Source organism: Musca domestica, unplaced genomic scaffold (genome assembly GCF_030504385.1).
Source record: "Musca domestica strain aabys unplaced genomic scaffold, Musca_domestica.polishedcontigs.V.1.1 13, whole genome shotgun sequence".
Taxonomy (NCBI): Eukaryota; Metazoa; Arthropoda; class Insecta; order Diptera; family Muscidae; genus Musca; species Musca domestica.
Window position 1 is genome coordinate 17,018,280 of NW_026712172.1, and position 24,159 is coordinate 17,042,438.

A 24,159-nucleotide genomic window follows, 5' to 3' on the forward strand; every position below is an offset into this window, starting at 1 on the left:
GGGACATGAGGTCCTTGGAAAATATTTACACAACACGACGAGGAATATTTTTGCCAACCACATTAACCCTCTGGCGACCAATTAAAGGGGTCTTTTAGGCTCATCTTTTCAATGCACCCATAAAATCAGCATAAATTCATAATATTTACATTTTGATACATTTTTTCATAGATGTATAATATATATTCCGAAATCTTATGTTCGGTGACCCATAGTGAAATTTGATGGGGAATATTTTTTCCTTTGACACTACTGGTCTAAAATATAGGCAAGTGCGACATTTGGGTATCTAAACCGTGTGTCTGTAATGAGACACAAATAAATCCCAATAAAAATAATTTTTTTTAAGGATATACTATTCCTTCTTATCCTTACAATTGAGGGATATATTGTATTTGCCAAATATTTAGACAACACGACAAGGAATATTTTTCCCAACCACATTAACCCTTAGGCAACCCATTGAAGGGGTCCTTTAGGTCCAACTTTACAAAACACCCATTACATCATTAAAAAATAATGATATTCTCATTTAAATTATATTTTCATTGGTATATATTATATATTCCGATTTCTGGTGTTCAAGGACCCTTAGTAGAATTTGATGGGGAATAATTTACTCTTTGACGTCAATTGCTTAACATTAACTTAAATAGTAGATTTAGGCACCTAAACCGAAAATGAGGCAAGGAAATCCCAATAAAAACAAATCTTAATTAAATGAAAGGATATACTATTCCTTGTTATCCTTACAAATGGGGGATACGATGTCCTTGGCAAATATTTAGACAACACGACGAGGAATATTTTTGCCAACCACATTAACCCTCTGGCGACCCATTAAGGGGGCTTTTTAGGTCCAACTTTACAAAATATCCATTGCATCATTACAAATTAATAATATTCACATTTACATTAACTTTTCAGTAGCTTATATAACATATTCCGATTTCTGATGTTCCGGGGCCTTTAGTGAAATTCGATGAGGAATAATTTTCTTTTTAATGACAATTGCCTAAAATTAACTCAAATGGGAGATTTGGGCACCTAAACCGAAAGAGTCGTGATGTAACCCTAATCAAAACAAATGCTTATTTTCATGAAAGGATGTACTATTCCTTCTTATCCTTACAACTGAGGGATATGACGTCTTTGGCAAATATTTAGACAACACTACAAAGAATATTTTTCCTAACCACATTAACCCTCTGTCGACTGACTAAAGGTGTATTTTAAGTCCATCTTTAAAAAATACCCATTACATGAATAACAAATAATGATATTCTCATTTAAATTATATTTTCATTGGTATATATTATATATTCCGATTTCTGGTGTTCAAGGACCCTTAGTAGAATTTGATGGGGAATAATTTACTCTTTGACGTCAATTGCTTAACATTAACTTAAATAGTAGATTTAGGCACCTAAACCGAAAATGAGGCAAGGAAATCCCAATAAAAACAAATCTTAATTAAATGAAAGGATATACTATTCCTTGTTATCCTTACAAATGGGGGATACGATGTCCTTGGCAAATATTTAGACAATACGACAAGAAATATTTTTCCCAACCACATTAACCCTCTGGCGACTCATTAAAGGGCTCTTTTAGGCCCATCTTTACAAAACAATCAATCATTGAAAATTAATAATATTCACATTTAAATTAACTTTTAATTGTTATATATTACATATTCCGATTTTTTGTGTTCTGCAACCGATAGTGGAATTCGATGAGGAATATTTTTCTCTTTAATGACAATTGCCTACAATTAACCCATATGGGAGACCGAAAGAGACGTAATGTAACCCCAATAAAAACAAATGTTTATTTTTTATGAAAGGATATACTATTCCTTGTTATCCTTACAACTAAAGGATATGATCCCCTTGGCAAATATTTAGACAATACGACAAGGAATATTTTTCCTGACCACATTAACCCTCTGGCGATTCATTAAAGGAGCCTTTTAGGTTCAATTTAAAAAGCACCCTCTTCATTACTAAAAGTTAATAATATTCAGATTTAAATTAACTTTTCATTGGTATATATTATATATTCCGTTATCTTGTGTTCAGCACCCCTTTTTGGAATTCGATGAGGAATATTTTTCTCTTTAATATCAATTGTCGAAAATGAAGCCAAATGGGAGATTTGGGCACCTAAACCGGAAGAGACACAAAGAAATCCCAATAACAACAAATGCTTATGTTCTTGAAAAGATATACTATTCCTTGTTATCCTTGCAACTTAGGGATATGATGTCCTTGGCAAATATTTAGATAACACTACAAGGAATATTTTTCCCAACCACATTAACCCTCTGTCGACGGACTAAAAGTGTCTTTTAAGTCCATCTTTACAAAATACCTATTACTTCAAAAAAATAATGATATTCACATTCAAATTAACTTTACATTGGAATAGATTGTATATTCCGAATTCTGGTGTTCAGGGACCCTTAGTAGAATTTGATGGGGAATAATTTTATCTTTAACGCCAATGGTCCGAAACTAAGGTAAATGGGAGATTTGGGTACATTAAGCACAAAAAACCAAGAAAACACGATAAAATCGCTATAAAACCAAATGTCTTATATATCCGACACTCTAACTGATATTTTACGTTATCTCTAGAGATTTCTCAGTGCCTATAGTAAAATTCGACGAGGAAAATATTTTTCTTTGACATCGTCCTACTAAAATCCGGTTTTATTGGAGCTTTTTCCAAAAATCAAAATAAGCCCAGATAAATCCTCCCCAAAAACTATTTTTTTATCAATCCATTGGACTATTGTATCCGGAGTTTTTTGGAAAGCAAGGTTGACACTAACAAAATACCAAAGTGTCGATCACCTCAAGCAAGAGCTTCGCCGGGATCGGGCCAAAATACCGCAGAGAAACATTCAGGCAGCAGGTGACGGTTTTATTGGCCTTTTGAAGACCATAATTCGTGCCAAAGGGGAAATCTAAACTCATTCTAAAAGCTAATGCTATTTCCGGCATTTTTTGCTTTCATTTAATAAAATTAAAAATAAAAATGTAAAAATTATGGCGTTTGTTTTTGTTGCTGTTTATTTTGTCGGATATTAATTGTTCGGTAAGATATCGGAAAATTGACTGACGGACATTTTTTTCATTGGTCCCAACTGCTTAAAATTTGAAATCGTCATTTTTCTTCAGGAATATGAAAAAATCTCCTTTTTCTTTATTGCTCTAATTTCTTGCTATTTTTTATGGGTACATATTTCATATACCGATTTCTGTTGTTTTGAGACCCATATTGGAATTTTCCGGAAAATATTTTCTCCATTGATACAAAGTTTCTTAAATTGAGGTATGTGGGAGAATCCTCCTTTTTTCTAGAGGAGTATAATAAAATCTACTTTGTGATTTTTTATGGGAATATACTATATATACCGATTTTTGTTCTTCGGTGACTTATATTGAAATTTCCAGGGGAATATTTTCTCCATTGATACCAACTGCCTAGAAATTGAAACCGTAGAAGAAATCTCCATTTTTCTGCAGGAGTACGATTCAGCCGCCGTTTTGTTTGAAGCTCTAATTCCTAGTGCTTTTTTTATGGATATGTGTTACAAATACCATTTTGCGTTATTCCGCGACTTATAATGTAATTTCCAGGGGAACATTTTCCCCCTTGGTGCCAGCTGCCTAAAATTTAATTCTGACGGATAAATCTCAATTTTTCTGAAGGAGTACGTTCCAACCACTTTTTTTTCATTGAAGCTCAAATTCCCATTCTTATGGGAATATATTATATATATATATATATATATATATATATATATATATATATATATATATATATATATATATATATATATATCGATTTTCTCTGTTCGGTGACTTATATTGAAATTTCGAGGGGAACATTTTCCCCTTTGGTATTAACTGCCTAAACTTTGAATCTGAAGAAGAAATCTCCATTTTTCTGGAGGAGTACGATTCAGTCGCTTTTTTTTTTTTTTTTGAAGCTCAAATTCCTAGTGCTTTTTTGTGGATGTATGTTACATATACCATTCTGCCTTATTCCGCGACTTATAATGAAATTTCCAGGGGAACATTTTCCCCCTTGGTGCCAGCTGCCTAAAATTTAATTCTGACGGATAAATCTCCATTTTCTGAAGAAGTACTCTCCAACCACTTTTTTCTTTGAAGCTCAAATTCCTAGCGATTTTTATGGCATTATATATACCGATTTTTGTTGTTCGGTGACTTATATTGAAATTTCCGTGGGAACATTTTCTCCATTGGTATCAACTGCTTAAAGTCTGAAACTGTAGAAGAAATCTTCAATTTTCTGGAGGAGTACGATTAAGTCGCCTTTTTTAAAATTTTCAAATTCCTAGCGCTTTTTTGTGAATATATGTTACACATACCATTTTGCGTTATTCTGCGACTTATATTGAAATTTTCAGGGGAACATTTTTTCCAATGGCGCCACCTGCCTAAAATTTAATTTTGACGGATAAATCTCCATTTTTCTGAAGGAGTACATTCCAACCACTTTTTTCTTTGAAGCTCAAATTCCTAGCGATTTTTGATGGCATTATATCACCGATTTTTGTTGTTCGGTGACTTATATTGAAATTTCGAGAGGAACATTTTCCCCTTTGGTGTCAACTGCCTAAATTTTGAATCTGAAGAAGAAATCTCCATTTTTCTGAAGGAGTACGATTCAGTCGCCATTTTTTTTGAAGCTCAAATTCCGAGCGCTTTTTTTGGATATATGTAACACATACCATTTTGCGTTATTCCGCGACTTATATTGAAATTCCCAGGAGAACATTTGTCCCGTTGGCGTCAGCTGCCTAAAGTCTAGTTCTGATGGATAAATCTCCATTTTCTGAAGGAGTACGATCCAACCACTTTTTTCTTTAAAGCTCAAATTCCTAGCGATTTTTTATGGATATATATTATATATACCGATTTTTGTTGCAGGGTGACTTATATTGAAATTTCGAGGGGAACATTTTCCCCTTTGGTATCAACTGCCTAAACTTTGAATCTGAAGAAGAAATCTCCATTTTTCGGGGGGAGTATAATACAGCTGTTTTTTTTTTCGTGAGTTCTGTAGTTCATAGTGATTTTTATGGATATATATTATATATACCGCTTTAAGTTATTCCGCAACATATACTGAAATTTGACGGGGAAAATATTTCCCATTGGTACCAAGTGCCTAAAATGCGGATTTGTAGGAGAAATCGGCATCAGTCTTCAACGATCACTAAAAAACTTACTTTTCGATTTGTCTCAATTTGCAGGTGATTTTTTGTGGAGATATATTATATATACCGATTTTCTTGCTCAGCAGCCTTGGATGGAATTCTCTGTAGAATCTTTTTTCCATTGACCCTACTCCTGTAAAATGAATTCTTGTGGGAAAATTTGGGCTTATTTCAAAAAGTGTGAAGTAAAGTACCTTATACCAAAAATCGTGCGAAAAATACCCTTATAAGAAACTGCTTGAGAGTTCAGGTATTCTAAACAGTTCTACATCTCAAAAAATTTAAAATCTCGTTGAAAAATAAAAATCTGGGAAATTCCCCCCAAAATTTCCCAACTCTCTCTCTTTCACCCCCTTTATGATGAGTGCATGATATCATCTCAAATTCGATATTATTCGACAAAATACAGTCATAAAAATTGAAATCAAATTTGACATAGGTCACAATTTCTTTTTATTAACTACAATTAATTTAAATTTTCCGAATATAAAGTCTCTGACAGAAACACTCTGAGACAAACAGACAGCCATCATCATTAAATGGACCCCACACTTCTCTCAAACAATTTGTTTGTTTTTTTTCACAATTTGCCGGTTTGTTTTTGTTTTTTTTTTTTGTCATGAGAAAACCCCCCGTTTGGCACACTTTAATATAACGGATGTCATCACTAATGACAGTTGTACAAGTGTGGACTTTGGTCAAGGTAAAAAAAGCTGCGGATGAAATCAACAAAAAATCTGAATAAAAATCCAAAAAAAAAAAAACTTAATATTAATTAACTATGCATACACACGCCAAAAAAGGGGGGACAAGGAGGGGGTTGAATAAATTTTCAAAATTTACAAAGCCAACCGAAAAACTTGATTTGCTTATAAACTCGTATAAACAGTAACAAAACCATTGGGAGATTAAAGTTCAATCCAAATATTTTTTTTAAATACCAAATGTATTTTAATGGCTTCGAAACAGTTATAAGTTAAAACTGGAACGCGAACAGGTTAGAAAGTAATTAAAATCGCATTTTTTGTTTATAAACAAAAAAAAAAATAAATAATGACAAAAAAAAAAAAAAAACAATAATTATAAATATATACATGAATGAGAAGGTAAAAAATCTGCCTTTATAACATTTAGTGAAATTTATTTTTCTCTGTTAATTTTATTTCTTTTGGAAAGAATAAACTCTGATCTTCGATCTTATACCTAATTTATAGATATAGCTCACCCAATACCCAAGATATCGTAAAATTATTAATCAACCAAAGTTTTCTACTTTTTGAAAATTTTTTTCGTAGGGAGTTTTCAAGGATCAGAATGAGGATACAATAAAGATATCTCATTCAAGTGAGTTTATTCTGAAAGCTATCATCCGTCTTTTTACTAAAAATAGTATTTCAGGGGTTTCGAACAAAAATTCCACAAAAAATTTGGATGAACAAGTATTTCGCGGAGCTTGCTGCCTTCTTCCATGCGAGGAATATGAAAATATCCGTCACTAAATCGACGGCCACACTATTTGCCACATGGACTGCGGAGATGAGAACACAGCTGAATGTGCAGGTCGAGGGGCACATAATTCTGACCACCAACTACCCCTAAATCCTTGGGGTTACATTCGATAGCATGTTCAAGTCTTCCGCGCAAGCCACAGCTATCTGCGATAAAATGAAAAGTAGGAACGAGATCCTCAAGGCTCTAGCCGGCAGCACTTGGGGTGGGGATAAGAATACCTTGTTAACCTCTTATAAAGCGATAAATTGGTCTGTGGTTAGCTATGCGGCTCCAGAGTGGTCGACGAATACGAGTGCAACGCAGTGGAAAATATTCAGACCTGCCAGAATGCCGCCCTGAGAACTGCAACAGGGTGCCTCCTCATGACTCCTGTGGACCATTTACATGAGGAGACGAAGGTTTTTTCCTTACGTCAGCATAATCATATGCTTTCGTTGCAGTACCTGCTTGGGAGTCATCCTAATCACCATATGGTGGACAGAATTCCTCCACCCAGGCGTGTCAGGAAGGATCTACATGATCTAGAGAGAGGCCCTGCGATATGAAGTCTATCAAGCGGGTCTGAATATACTGAATTCATACTGATGCAGTCACAGAGGTAGTTAATAATTAAAGTATAAATACTATCCTCGGAGTTCACCCCCAATCCATTGCAGCTGAAGAACGTCGGCTGCCTAGGCAAACCAGGGTAGTTTTGGCCCAACTACGTTCAGGGTAATGCAGCCGTCTCAATTCGAATTGGGCACGAATTGACGAAGATGTGCGAAACGCCAGCGTGCGATACAGGTCCGCACAATACGCTGCATCTGTTTAATTGTCCAGCCAAACCTACCCAACTCCGTCCAGAGGATCTCTGCCTACAGCCCATAAAGGTAGCAGAATTCCTAAACCTGGACATTGAAGAAGAGCCGGAATAATCAGAACGCAAACATTGGAGCATGTTAACACTGCTACAACAACAACAACTTGGAAGAAAATCCAATATCAGTTATTTTTTTCCCACAAAACTGATTTCAAGGCCCCCAATTCCTATCTGCCTATATTTTTTGTAATAAGAATTTAGGTAAATATTTTATTAGATCTTTATAACAGATTTTCTTCGCTTTCAATTGATATAAAATATTAGTCGCTAGCTCATCAATTACGCGAGATATCTAAAAAATATTAGAGTGCCCAAAAAATTTCACCTTCTGAAGTTTTTAGCGTCAGCAACTTCTAGGACATATAAATTTGGATATACAAGAAATTTAACACTAAAATTAAGTTATTTTGAAGCTTCTAGTCCGATTCCTATCGAAAATCTACTTTTTAGGATATTCAAATCAAAACTCTATAAAAAAATTGGTGGATATACAACACAAATTTAATTTTTCCCCACAAGACTGATTCCAAGGCTCCCAATTCCTATCTGCCTTAATTTGTTTGTAATCAAAATTTAGTTAAATATTTTATTAGATCTTGAGAACTGCTTTTCTTGGCTTTAAATTGATATAAAATATTAGGGGCTAGCTCACCAATTACGGGAGATATGTGCAAAATATAAAAGTCCCCAAAATTTTTCACATTTTTAAGTTTTTAGCGTCAGTAGCTTCTGGGACATATAAATCGGAATTTACATGAAATTCAACACCAAAATTAGTTTATAATGAAACTTCTAATCCGATTCCTTTCGAAAATTAGCATTTAGGAATTTCGAACCAAAACTCTACAAAAAAATTGGTAGAAATTCAACACAGTTTAAATTTTTCCTCCAAGACTGACTCCAACGCTTCCAATATCTATCTGCCTATATTTGTTTGTAAGCAAATTTAAATAAGTATTTCATTTGATCCTGAGAATAGACATTCATCGCTTTAAATAAATATAAAATATTAGACGCTTGCTCACCAATTACGCTAGGTATCCCGAAAATATTAGAGTCTCCAAAAATTCTCACCTTTTGAAGTTTTTTGTTTGCGTTGGCAGTCTCTGTGGCCTATTACTCTCGATACACATTAAATTCAACACTAAAATTTGGTTATTTTGAAACTACTGGTCCATTTTTTTTTTCGAAAATTTGTATTTTAGGAATTTCAAATCAAAACTCTACCAAAAATTTGGTGAAAATCCAAAACATATTAAATTTTTAAAGTCAGACTTTCACGCTCTCAATCTCTATCTGCCTATATTTGTTTGTAATCAAATTATATGAATATTATATTTGACGTTGAAAGAGAACATTCTTTGCTTTAAATTGATATAAAAAGGTAGACGCTAGCTCACCAATTGCGCGAGTTATGTCCAAAATATTAAAGTTCCCAAAATTTCATTTTTTTTGCGTATTTCAATTTTTTTTTTTGCGTAAGCCTTATCCAGGCTCCATATCTTGGAATAGAGAAAAAATATACCAACAAAATAATTTTTTTCCAAGTTCTTATTCATTTTTTTACAAAAAAGTTGAATTCTGGAAATCTTGAAGTAAAATTGGCCAAAATTTGGAAGAAAAATCGATGTAAATTAATTTTTTCCACAAAACCATTTTCAAAGCTCGCAATCTCTACCTGAATATCTTTGCTTGAAAGTAATTTTTATGGAACTATTTTACCTAGCCTTGAAAGCAGGACTTCCGGGCTTTAAATTGACATAACATATTAGCATATAACTCAACAAGTTCGCGAGATATCCCAAAAAATATAAATATTCCCAAAAATGTTGACATTTTGTAATTTGTTTTGCGTTAGCAGTCTCTGAGACCTATAACTCAAAAATAAGTGAAATATCTCCTTAAAATAATTTTATTTTGAGAGTTCAAGTTCAATTCCATTTGAAAACATGCTATTTAGTGGCTTTTCGAAGAGAAATTGATACAAAATTGGGGCCAATCGAATATTAACAGATTTCTCTTTCACAAGACTTGTACTCAACTTAGAAATCAAAATCTGCATATCATTGCTGGAAATCAAATTTTATGCAACTATTTTTATTGACCTTGAAAGCAGATCTTCTGAGCTTTAAGTCAATATGAAATATTTGGTTATAACTCATATAATACGCGAGATATCCGAAATTTATTAAAGTCCCTAAAAAATGGTCATATTTTGGAATTTTTGAGTAAGCGGTTTCCAGGGACCATTATATCGGATTTAGTAGATGTATCTTTATAAAATGAATTGATTTTGAATGCTCTGGACCTATTCTTTTTCATAATCTCTATTTTAAGGGCATTTATTAACCAAATTTCACTCAAATATGGAGAAATAACATTCCTATTAAAAATTTCATATTGGGCGCCAATCAATATTCAATATCTCGGCTATATTATTTTTGTTTCTTATCTATTTTGATTACTGGAAATTATTTTTGTAGAAAAGAAGGACCTCTTGCCTTTATTTTGATATCAATAGTTTAGATATAGCTCACCAAATACTCGAGATATCGTAAAAGATTTTAAGTGCCTAATTTTACCACAATTTTATAAATTTTTGCGTAGACAAATACCTGAGTCCATAGCTAGGGACAACATGATTAAATCGCGTCAAAATGAGTACCGTGTCAAAGCCCTGGTTCGCCTCAATTCAAAAAGCTGTATTTTAGTGTACTCTCGGAGAAATTTATGCAAAAAATTGGAGAGAATCGCATACTAAACCATTTTTGGCCGCAAGACTTTTTTCATAGCTCAAAATGTCGATGTGCATATCTTCACTTCTAATAAAATTTTATTAAAATATTATATTTCATCTTAAAAGCAGAGCTTCTGGGCCTTAAAATAATATAAAATATTTAGATTTAGCTCACCAAATAACCGAGATATCTCAAAAATATGTTTGTGACTCAATTTTTCAAATTTCAAAAAATTTTTGCGTCATCAAATTGCAGAGGTCATAACTTTGGAAGTACTCCATGTATCTCCATAAGTTGAACCAATTTTGAAAGAGCTCTTCCTGGTCCTCATAGCTGATGAAGTTTGTGGAATATTCGCAAGAATGTTATGCCAATATTTGTAGAGAAATTAATATATATCGTTTGTCTCTCATGTGATCCATGTCAGTATGCATATTTTGGAAGGGCTATATCTTGGAAACTTAATGATATATATGGACATCATTTTGTGGATGTGGAGGAGGATATCAGGGCTTTCTAGACCTGTTGAATTTTCTGATATAACTGAAAAGCTTCGCAAGATATCACAAAAATGAACCAGTAACGCAAACTTGAACCATTTTCGTCCATTTTTGGGTAATAATTTATGGGGCCTTAACTTTCGAAAAATTGGATAAATATTTAATAAAATCTTTTTTTGGGAGATTTCCAGAGCTATCGTTTTAAAGTAGGGAAAAAATTGTTGGTCTAAGGACCATATATGGTTTTGATTTACAATATTTTCTTGAACTTGTTTCTCATGGACAAACTTCTTTTTTGGTTAATGTCTTTCTACAGCCCCCAAATTAGGTCATATTGTTTATTTGTTTGATTAAATGAGTTTATTGGACCCCCAAACCAAATCATGCCTATGCCCCGGGGCATAATAACGTTATCAGTTTAGCAAAAATTTTGGACGTGCGTGAAAAACAAAACTGATTGCCGACTATTGCCTTGTGGCGATAAGAAATGAGTTCGCATTTCTTTTGACGCATGGCAAGTTTTCTGAGGCCCACTTTGGGAAAGGTTGATAACATTTCATTGCTGATATTTGAACACACTTTCCCCTTTTTGCGGGGGGTCTTAAATGGCGTTTTACATAAAATTAACCCAATTAGTGTGTGTGATAAAATAGTTGATAGGGTTTTTTTATCACATGAAATGCAAAAAATTCACACTCATATGCGAAGACAAAGTCTAAGGTGTCTGCTTGGAAAAATAAGTATATACTTCTTATTTTTAAGATAAGATAATCTGTTCTAGTATGTTTTTATTGTGGAGAATGTCATTCGGAATGATAATTTACAATAAAAGACAAAGGTCTAGAGTCTTGGGACATTAAAGCATTTAAAAAAAAAATATTAAAAAATCTAGGCTAGGTTGATTGTGTTTTGGGAGATAGTCATATCACTCTAGAAATTCACAAATTTAATCCAAACACGGCTGAGAAGTCTGTGAAATCCACGATAATGTAAACAGAAACAAATAAAATCTAATTTCCTTTGTTTTATTTGGAAATTTGACCCACAAAATATGTGTCTCCACATATCAAGTCTAGGATCTTACGGTAGTGTTTTGGGAATTTTTGATTTTCTTCAATTTCTTATAAAATAACATTTACAGTTTTTAAAGAAATGTAAAGAGCGTACATTGAGCTCTCCAAAAACATTTTATTTCATAAAGATATGTCATTTAGTTTCCAAGTTATGGACTCCAAGAGGTCGTCACAGAAGATGGGAGCGTTTTTAATTTCACAAATGATGATATGATATCTCTGGTATTAGGTGAGCTAACTACATGTTATTTTTTTGGCATTCTCCATATTTTTGAAAGACTTTTTTAAATTTTTACTGGGAATATTTAATTAAATTTAATCCTTTGAAATAAATATGGGCCGCAAGATGATAATTTTAGCAGACATATCTTAGGATTCCACGCTAGGGGACCACTTGAAATCATTTTTGGAGCATAGTGGCCAAAGAAAGTTCATATATTTTTTCATAATGTTAAGGAACGGGAATAAGACTTTCATAATCGTATAATTTTAAAACCTAAAACCTAAAATTTCGAAAGTTATGGACTGCAGGAGATCGTTACAATAAATTGGATATTTTGATATTTTACATATAAATAATTTTATGATTTTCCTGATATTTAGATAGCTAAATCCCTGTGTTTTTCTTTTTAATTTGAAGATCGAAAAGTCCTTTCAATAAACCGCTAAAAAAATATAAAAATTAAATCTTGCTGCAAGAAAGATATGAGGTCTGAAGGAACAGCGCCCCATCATAAGACATTTAGGATTCAACGCTAAGTATAAAAGTCAATTATTTGTATTTATAATTTTTCTGAATTTCTTTCGCAGCAATATTTTTATATTGTTTAGAAATTTCGAAGAGCGGTTACTTGGCTTTCAAAATAATCTGATTTCATCAAAATATATTGATCTGTTTTCAAGTTATGGCCTCCAGGTCATCATTACCAAAAACTAGGTGCGATTTTAATAAATCCAATTAATGATTTAATTGTGTGATATTTTTTGTATTTGGATAGCTACATCCACAAACTATATATTATTTGAAGACCCAACAGGACCTTTCCCAAGCCTTAGGAAAAAAATAGAAATGCAAATCTATTTCAAGAAAGATATGTGATATTAAACTCCGCGCCTCATATTATGACAGTTAGGATCAAACTGTAAGTATATAGGTAATTTAATATTTTTCTGGATTTTTAGCAGCGAAATGTGCAGATTATTTTAGTGTTTTAAAAATCCGGTACTAAGCCTATAACCTCATGAAATTTCATTACAAATATTTGGAATTGTTTAAGAGTTAGAGCCTGCTGGAAGACGGGACAAAGCATGTGGAACAATTTAAAAATTCCAAGTAATGGATAAATTTTGCAATATCTTTGGTATTTGGAGAACAAAGTTGTCGGATTTCTTCTTCATTTGAGGCTCAAACATTCTTTCAATAAGCCTCAGAATAACAATAAAATTAAAATCTTACTTACCAGTAAAATAAGTAGCTCGAAACTACGACGGCTCGTCATAAGACTTTTAGGATTCAATGATAGAATAGGTATTGCCAATATTTTTTTCGGGACTTTTCAATGCTCATATTTCCGTATTATTTAGAAATTTCGAAAGGCAGTTACTTAGCTTCAAAAATCGTGAAGTTTCATAGAAATATGTCGACCAGTTTCCATGTTCTAGCCTCTAGGAAATCTTTACAAAAAAACTTGAAATGAGTTGGAAAATTCCGAGTAACAGATAAATTGTGCGATATCTCTGGAATTTGTTGAGCTATTTTCAAAAAATTTATTCTCAGTAGGAGATCAAAAATTCCCTTACCCAGTCCTGAGTAAAAATATATGTATGCAAATGCAAAATCAAAAAGATATGCGGTCTTAACCAAAAGCGGCGCACCATGAGACGCTTCGGATTAAATGGTATTTATGCAAGAAATAAAAATTTTTCTGGATTTTTTTCTAAGCAATATTTCCATACTATTTCTGAATATTAAGAATCCGGCATTATGCTTTCAAAACCGTGTCATTTCATAAAAATATATATTAACTTTTCACAAAATTATGGCCTTCAGGACACAGTGACAAAGAATGTAAAGCGATTTCAAAAATTTCAAATAATGGATAAACTGTGCCGTACCTCTGGAATTTGGAGAGCTATTTTCCGAGAATTTATTCTCGATTGGAGATCAAACCTTCCCTTCCCCAGTCCCAAAGAAAATTATGTATGTGCAAATTCAGCTTCAAAAAAGATGTATGGCTTTTAACAAAGGCGTAGCACCATAAGCCTCTTAGGGTTCAATGTTAGTGATGCAGGAAATTAAAATGTTTCTGGATTTTTTCGCAGCAACATCTTTATATTATTTTTGTATATTAAGGAGCCGACATTAAGCTTCCAAAAAAATGTCATTTTATAAAAATATATCAACTTTCCACAAAGTTGGGGGCTCCAGGACATCGGAATGAAAAACGAGGAGAGATTTGGAAAATTCCAAGAAATGAGAAAATTGTGCGATATCTCTAGTATTTGCTGAGCTTTATCCACAGACTTTTTTTGTATTTAAGAGCAGCCATTCCGCTTTCAATATCAGGAAAATTTTAAATAAAAAAATTACCTAAGAAAGAAGATATATATCTTTTGAAATCCTCCTCCCAATATATCACAGTTAGGAATCAATGATAGTCATTTCTAAAACTTAATTTTTCATGGACTTTTTCTGGATAAACATCACTACTTTTTATGAAAATTGTAAAGATCGGACTACAAGCTTTCAAAAACATAAACTTTTATAAAAATTCTTCCACGTTTTCCAAAGTTATGGCTTCCGGGGGGTCGTAGCAAAAAATAAAGGAAAATCTAAAAAGTTTTAGGTGCAAGAAAAACTGGCTAATATCTCGGTGACTTGTTTCGCTATGGGAATGTTGTATTTCATGAATTATAAGGTATCATATTTCAAAATCAAAAAGTTTTGGGATTTTTTTCATTAATGTTCAAAATAATTAGCTTCCTATGCTAACTCACCTGCTGTATAAATGGGATTAACGGTGGTCACTGTAAGTCCAGCTTCAATGGCACCCAATACAACACCGGGATATTCGGGTAAATTTGGCAAGCAGACGGCAACAACATCACGTTGTTGTAATTTAAATTTCGTTTGGAGACGAACAGCTAGCGCGGCACTGTTGTCACGTAGCTCAGCAAAGGTATATTGGCGTCCGGTAATGACATCGACCTGGAAGTAAGGGAAAAGAAATTATAAATAATATATATTAAAGAAAATCGGTGATTACTGTAGAGAAAATATATTGGTAGGGCTTCGAATTTCATAATCGAAAAGACAAATCTAGAAATATCTTCAAAATGAGGGACAGCAAGGTGGAGGTAAAAAGTTGCTTTTAAATCGTGAAAATACTTTAAATCTTGGTTTCACAAAGGCGTTTTACAAATTTGTCCCGACCTTGGGGGAGATTCTCAGCCATAGAATATTCAAGTGGTTAAAGAGGTCCACAAATATAGCGATTTCATGGAGATATACCTATTGTTTTTTAAATTGTGGCCTCTAGAACAGGGTTACCAAAAAATTGTCAAAAATATGTTATTCTGCGTCATCGATGTATTTTTAGGATATTTCGGGTGTTTATGGAGATTTATTGATAGATTTAACAAATTTGTAAAGACAGAATATTCCTCTTGTAATATACATTCAGATATATTAAGAAATGTTGTAATTAATTAGACATATATACGTTGACATATATGCATTTTAATATAAGTATAGAAAAGAACATCCGATAATTTCTGTTTTTGTGAAATTTTAGGTTAGATATAACATCGATATTATCCTGCGATAATTTTCGCTGTATAGTTTAGACATTATTCTTCCTAAATAAATACTTTTACAGACATATCTAATATATTTCCAAAGTTATGGTCTAGGGAAAGGGCTTACTCAAAAATTTAGAAAAACTGAGAAAATTGAGGGAAGTTAATATTTTTGTCATATCTCTGGAAGTTTTCAAGTTATATGCACAAATTTGATAGGAAATTAAAGATTAAACATTCTTCTACCAAAAACCAATGGCATTTATTCATAATAATCCATTGCTGACTAAGATATATAAAGAGAAATTTGAAACAATGTCATTTAGCTTTTAAGAATAAATTAATGATTTTTAACTTTTCTTCAAATTAAAGTGGAATCTTGTTCCAAAATATTCCCGAGATGTGTTAAATCGTTATGATTTGGCTTTCTGCTCTCCTAATCTGTCAATTTCCTTGAAATAAAGTGCTTTTGTTCTGGAGTTTTGGCCTCCGGAAAGAGTTTAGGCAAACAATTCTAAAATCAGTAAAATTAAGACCCGACTACATTTTTGCCGATATCTCTGGTATTTGATAAGCAACATCCTAAAATTTTATATTAATTTGAAGGCTAGAAATCTATCTTCCATAATTATGAAGCAACTTTTACAAAACATTTACCTTTTTTGGGAAATACAACGACTGAGATTTTCAATTTCGTTAAAGAACTTGGGATGAAAAAATTGTTTAATTTCAGATTTCTCCAAATTTTCGTGGAATTGTTTCCGAAAATGTTTCGAAACTCAAGTTTACTGTAAGAAAGAAGTATACCGCTATCCTAATCAGGTCATATTACAAGAATATGTGGCTTATTTCTCGAGCTATGGCCTCCGGAAATGGCTTGCGCAAAGGAAATCCAAAAACATGGAAAATTTAGACACACGGAAATTTTAAGTTATAACTCTGGTATTTGGTGAGTTATATCCAAATATTTTACACCGATTTGAAGGATAGAAGATCCTCTTTTAATATATACAAATATCTTTCAACAAGACTTAAATACACATGGAGATGCAGGGATAATTTTTAAAAGTTTGCTACGAAACTTTGTGAAGAAAACTGATACGATTTATAATCTACCTCCAATTTCGGTGAAATATTGTAGGGACATGTCTCTCAACTATACATAACTGTAAGGAAGGAGTGTTCCGCTTTCCAAATCAGTTTACCTTATACAGATACGTAGCTCAGTTTTCGAGTTATGGTCCCTAAACTCTGCTTACGCAAAAAATTTCAAAAACAATGAAAATTGCAACGCGTCTACATTTTTGGTGATATCTATGGTATTTGGTGAGTTATATCCAAATATTTTACACCGATTTGAAGGATAGAAGTTCCTCTTTCAATATGTACAAAGATCTTTCAACCAAACTTAAATACACATAGAGATGCAGGGATAATTTTTAAAAGTTTGTTACGAGACTTTGTGAAGAAAAATTGTATGATTTTCAATCTACCTTATATTTAATAGAATATTGTGAAAATATGTCTCTCCATTAAACATAACTGTAAGGAAGGAGTGTTCCGCTTTCCAAATCAGTTTATTTTACACTGATACGTAGCTTAGTTCTCGAGTAATGGTCCCTGGACACTGCTTACGCAAAAAAAATCCGTCTGTCTTTCAGTCTCTCTGTTGAAATAACGATGCAGCCCATATTATTTGACGCAGAGCGCCAAAATTTAGCAGAGCATTTTGTATTGTGTCTAGGATAGTTGGTATTGAAAATGAGATATATCGGTTCACGTTTTGGTATAGTTCCCATATAACGGTACCTCCCGATATTCGGTATTTTGATGACATTTGACACAAATTTTCACGAATTTCTCTGAAAATTGGTATTTGTAGGTCATAATGGGTCCCAATTCGTGTGGCGATTCATTGTAATTATAGGTCCACGTTTTGGTATAGTCCCCATATAAAGGTACCTCCCGATATTCGGTATTTTATTGATTTTTGCCACATTTTTTTTCACGGATTTGTCTAAAAATTGGTATTTGTAGGTCATAATGGGTTCTAGTTCGTGTGGCGAAACATTGTATGTATAGGTCCACGATTTGGTAAAGCCCCCGTATAAAGGTACCTCCCGATATTCGGCATTTTAATGGTTTTTGCCACATTTCTTCGCGGATTTGTCTAGAAATTGGTATTTGTTGGTCTTAATGGGTTCTAGCTCTTTTGGCGAAACACTGTATGTATAGGTCCACGTTTTTGTATAGCCTCATTTAGTCGTATTTCCCGATATTCGGAATTTTGATGATTTTTGGCACATTTTCCCATGAATATGTCTAAAAATTGGTATATGTGGGTCATAATGGGCTCTAATGTTTCCTTTACCCTAAGGTGTAGGGTAATAAAAGTTTGGCCCAGCCGAATTTACAGTTTTTTTATTTGTTTTTTTTTTTTTTTCCTGATAATACGAAGATTGGAACATAAGTCCGAATTATATTGCTTTCTATCTATATAATGACCTACATTTCAAAATTTTTCCGTATAGATCATCATATTTTTTTTTTTTTTTTGTGGCGTGAGTGGAGAAAATATCCCCAGAAAAAAGAAATAGACAATAATTTGTAGCAGTTTGTCTGTTTTTTTTTCGTTGTTTAATTTTCAAATTAAAATTTATTTAAAATGGTTTGGCCGGTTCTTTGCCCCTCTTTTTGGGGGACTTTGAGACCAGTTGTTTACTCTTTCGGTTTCTGTTTGGTTTCATACAATTATTCGTGTGTATAGGAAAAAAACATCCATCCATCCATCCATTCAAGTCCAAAGTTCATCATATCAATGTTCAAAGTCTAAAGTCTTTAATTCTCTTGGTTGCAGGTCGCGCGCTCTCTCTCTCTCTCTCGCACATTGTTTTACGCTCTCATACAACAAAACACGGCCACAAACACAATGGGGGGAAAACTTGTTGCCGTTGATATTTGTTTGCCTACATGGGTGTGTGTTTGTGTGTGTGTGTGTTTACATGGTGGCCAATTATATGGTTGGTCGAGCCCACAGCCTAAACATGTGAGCATGTGTGTGAGAGAGTGAGAGGGTGAGAGAGAGGGAAGGTAGAGATAAAACCATCAGCTATTGTGTTAGACAATTATTTTACATGGCTGTCTGATTTTTTTTTTTGCCGGTACAGTGTGATATAAAAATACACAGCCAAAACGATTTTTAAGCGTGTGGCAAATAGTTTGTTTGATAAAATAGATAAATTACACTGTTGGACAAAAGTTTAGGCACACTTATGATAATTTTTATGGAAAATTATATTTCTTTTATTGCAGTGAACTTGGCATTAAGAAATCAGCGAGTGAGAGAGAGAGTGAAAGAGAGAGGAAGAAATATCAAAGGTCATGCCATAAAACTAACGGAAATCAATTTCAAAAATCATAATCATTTCAAATGGCCATAGAAGTGAATTCAAAGAGGAACAGAAAAAAAAATATCCATCAAGTTTATTTCCTCTTTCCACTGCTTGAATCCGGAAGAAACTAGTAAATACTGGCAAATACGAGATTTTGAAAATTTAGAGAAGCATTAAGAAAATAAAAACATAAAACAAAAAAATAATAAAATAAATAATTTAAAGCAAACAATTTTTGGTTCTGCAAAAAAGCAAAAATTCTGTTTTGCTTGAAATTGATTTTTGAAATTTATTTTTTTACTCCAGCCAACTTCATAATTATTTACATTTATGTTTTGCTACCTTTCAGTGCACCTGTGGAATCCTTAAAAAACTAATATTAAGTTAAAAAAAATAAATAAAATTCAATAAAAAAATATTGAATTTGGGTTTTTATACCCTCCACCATAAATAGTATGGAAGGTATATTAAGTTCGTCATTCCGTTTGTAACACCTTGAAATATACATTTTAGACCCCGCAAAGTACATATATTTTTGATCAGCATAAAATTTTATATCGATTTAGAGATATCCGTCCGTCTGTCCGTTTGTGGAAATCACTCCGAACGACAAGAAGTAGGTTGATAAAATTTTACTAAAATGTGTATTATGTCTGCAGGATTTTTTGTATTGAAACTGGGTCATGTAGGTCCTCGTTTTGGTATAGCCCCATATAATGGTACCTCCTTTTTTTCGATATTTAGGTGATTTAAGCGACATTATGCACCGGAATTGTTTCAAATTTGATATTTAAAGTTCGAAATAAATACTACAGCCTATGACTGAAAATTGTCTGTGCAGGTCCATGTATTCGCATAGCCCCCATATAACGGTACCTTCCGATATTCGGTATTTTAATGATTTTAGCGACATTATTCCCCGGAATTGTTTCAAATTGGTTATTTTAAGTTCGTAATGGACACTGCAGCCTAAGACAGAAAATTGTCTGTGCAGGTTCACGTCTTCGTATGGCTCCCGTATAGCGGTATCTCCCGATATTCGGTATTTTGATGGTTTTAGCGGCACTATTCACTGGAATAGTTTCAAATTTGGTGTTTGAAGTTCGTAATGGATACTACAGCCTACGGCAGAAAATTGTCTGTGCAGGTCCACGTCTTCATATAACCCCCTATATAGTGGTACCTCCCCATATTCGGTATTTTGATGATTTCAGAGACAATATTCACAGGAATTGTTTCAAATTTCGTATTTAAATTTCCTAATAGGTACCACAGCCTGTGAAATAACTTGCGTATGAAGATCTACGTCTTCGTATAGCCTCCATATATTCGGTATTCTCCCAATATTCGGTATTCTCCCAATATTCGGTATTTTAATGATTTTAGCGACATTATTCACCAATTAAAGTCAACCCAATGTCGTTTTCTCAAATGAGTCTCGTCCCCTGAAAATCTTGGTCTAGAAGCATTTTCGAGGTTCTTTCCAAAAATATATACTATAAATCAGTATTCACTACCATTATCACATAGAAAGACGGAAACAAATTTCACATTGTAAAAAAATAACCAGTAAAGAAAGTCTTAAAGTCGGGCGGGGCCGACTTTATGATAACCTACACCACTTTGCTAATTTAGTAGAACTCCGCATAACAACTAAAAGTTTTTTTTGGGAGAATTCAATCATACACGCTATGATTATAATTATAAATTAAAGTTCCAAACACTAAATATGCCGAAGCATATGTATCTTTTAAATTCGGACTTGTATTGCCCATTTGGTATATATGGGAGCTATATCCAAATCTGAACCGAACTCGATAAAATTTAGCAAAGGTGTTTCTGAGCTGCCTTTGATATATTTCCCCAAATATTGTTGTTACAGAGTGCATATTAGGGCTGCGGAGGACAAAAATAACAAATCGGATGAACAATATATATGGGAGCTATAGCTATATCTGAACCGATTCTGATCAAATTTGGCATACTTTTTTGCAGTCCTAATTTGTTTGTATGTGCAAAATTCCATACCATTCAGGCTGATATTACACGTTTGGTGCACAATAAAAGGTAAATCGGACGAAGTTATATATGGAAGCTATATATAAATTCTTACCGATTATCTCCAATTTCAATAGGGTTCGTCCTTGGGTCAAACAAATGATTTGTGCAAAAGTTCATTTGGATCGGGTAAGAAATGCGAACTGTACTTTGTTCACAAAAATACATGGACAGAGGGACGGACGGACGGACATGCATAAATCGACTCAGAATGTGATTCTATGCAGATCATCAAAAGAAATAATGGGTCTATCTCGTCTCCTTTTTGCCTGTTACAAACAAATGCACAAAGACATAATATCCTTACCACTATGTGGTGTAGGGTATAAAAAAAACCACAAAATCCATTTTCCAGGTTCTACTGTTTTTACAAAAACATTTCCTACGGTTAACGATAATAATTTTTATTTTATTTGTTTTGCAAAAAACAAATAAAACTGTTTGTCATGAAATTGGCGAACAGGCAGCAAGTTCAAAGATCTGACAACAACTACGTCCGTTGGAATAACTAAAAGTGGAACAAGTTTTTTTTAGGGGGTTCTGATTTACCCAGCCACTAAAACATGTGAATAATAGTTAAATATGTATAACGCCCACCACCACTACGCTTCTTTATGCGCGAATCTAAATTAATTTTTTTTGCAACATTGTGGGTGTGCGAAGAAAAATTATTAGAGGTAACTAGAAATAACGTGGAAAATTTTGGGAGATTTTTAAAAGTTTTTTAATCAAAGAAATAAAGTAAACAATTTCCGTTAAAAGTTCAATCTCCATTGAAAAGAAGCTTAGCCCAGATATGCAAATTATGGGAAGTGAAATCAAACATTAATCGAAAAAAAAAATTAGACATGTAATTAAATTCAGGTCACGTAATAATTAAAATGTAATTAAAATTGCCAGGGGCCCAGTAAGAGGCAGGTGTAAGTTTTTATACCCTCCACCATAGTATAGAGTGGAAATCACTCTAGCTTCCGATCGAATTGAAGTAGATTGATAAAATTTTACTCAAATGTGTATTATGTCTGCAAGGCTTTTGGTACTGAAAATGGGCGATGTAGGTCCATGTTTTGATATAGCCCCCATATAACGGTACTCCCCGATATTCGGTATTTTGATGATTTTAGCGACATTTTTCACCGGAATTGTTTCAAATTTAGTATTTAAAGTTCGTAATATATACTACAGCCAATGACAGAGAATTATCTGTGCAGGTCCACCTCTTCGTATAGCCCTCATATAACGGTACCTCTCGATATTCGGTATTTCGATGATTTTAGTGACATTATTCAGCGGAATTGTTTCAAATTTGGTATTTGAAGTTCGCAATGAATACTACTGCCTATGAAAGAAAATTTTCTGTGCAGGTCCACGTTTTGGTATAAGCACAGTTCGCATTTATTGCCCGATCCAGATGAAATTTTGCACAAATCATTTGTTTGGCCCAAGGACGAACCCCAATGAAATTGGATTAAATCGGCAAAAAATTAGATATAGCTCCCATATATATCTTCGTCCGATTTGCTTTTTATTGTGCACCAAACGTGTAATATCATCCCGAATTGTATGGAATTTTGCACATACAACCAAATTAGGCCTAAAAATAAGTATGCCAAATTTAATCGAAATCGGTTCAGATGTAGCTATAGCTCCCATATATACTGTTCATCCGATTTGTTATTTTTTGTCCTCCGCAGCCGTAATATGCACTCTGTAACAACAATATTCGGGGAAATATATGAAATACAGCTCAGAAATACCTTTGCTAAATTTTATCGAGATCGGTTCAGATTTGGATATAGCTGCCATATATAACTTCGTCCGATTTACCTTTTATTGTACACCAAACGTCTAATATTTGTCCAAATGGAATGGAGTTTGGCACTTATAATCGAATAGAGTCTAGAAGCTAGTATGTCAAATTTGCTGAAGTTCGGTTCACATTTAGCTATGGCTCCCATATTCAGGGTGAGATAAAAAAAAACTGCAACAAAGTCGAACGCCAAAATTTTTATATTTTTATTTCATTAATTTTTATTGAAAATGTCGGAAATAGCATCAAATTTTAGAATAAGTTTAGATTTGTTCGAATTGTTCAGCTTTGGCATGAATTATGACGGGCAATGAAACCTTCACACGCTGCCCGAATGTTGTTCTGCGATATTTTTTGACCCTTCCCGGCGAAGCGTTTGCTTGAGGTGATCGACACTTTGGCATTATTTTGTGCCAACTTTGCTTTCCAAAATACTCCAGACACAATTGTCCAACGGATTGATATCCGGAGATTTTAATGGCCATTGTCCGCTGCAAATGAAGCGAGGAACCTCAGTTTGTAACCATTCTAGGGTGGCGCGTGTTTGCGTGGCCTAAAGCCTTCGGCATTTGATGCCACGGTCGATTAATACGAGCGGAGAGCGTGGCCGGCGCTTGAGTTCTGGTGGCCAACCGAAGGTGCACATTTTCAGCTGGCTTCTTTGGAAAGTAAACATGAATGTTTTCTCATCGGAGAAAACCAAATTCGGCAGTTCACCACTTTCAGCCAAGCGAATCAACTCTTTAGCTCTTTTGAGACTATTTTCATTCTGTTGCGGTGTAAGTTCTTGCATTTTTTGGATTTTCATTGGCTTTATCCCGAGCTCATATTTCAAAATTTGCGATTTCCGTCCGTCTGTCCGTCTATTAGTCTGTGGAAATCACTCGAGCTTCAGAAGGAATTGAAGTACGTTGATAAAATTTTATTCAAATGTGTATTATGTCTGTAAGACGTTTGGTATTGAAAATGGGCCATGTAGGTCCACGTCTTCGTATAGCCCCCATATAACGGTACCTTCCGATATTCGGTATTTTGATGATTTTAGCGATATTATTTACCGGAATTGTTTCAAATTTGGTATTTGAAGTTCTTTATGGACACTACAGCCTAAGACAGAAAATGGGTCATGTAGGTCCACGTCTTCGTATAGCCCCCATAT

The 24,159-nt window shown here is 33.6% G+C and overlaps 1 protein-coding gene across 1 annotated transcript in view; it reads right to left on the reverse strand.

The window, feature by feature from the left end:
* The window catches only part of LOC101892461 (probable 4-coumarate--CoA ligase 1), a 46,425-nt gene that overhangs the window by 9,075 nt on the left and 13,191 nt on the right, over positions 1-24,159 (reverse strand). Inside the window, exon 2 of the mRNA XM_059118705.1 lies at positions 14,940-15,150. Within this exon, the coding sequence (XP_058974688.1) occupies positions 14,940-15,150 (211 nt within the window). The remainder of the gene's footprint in view (positions 1-14,939; positions 15,151-24,159) is intronic.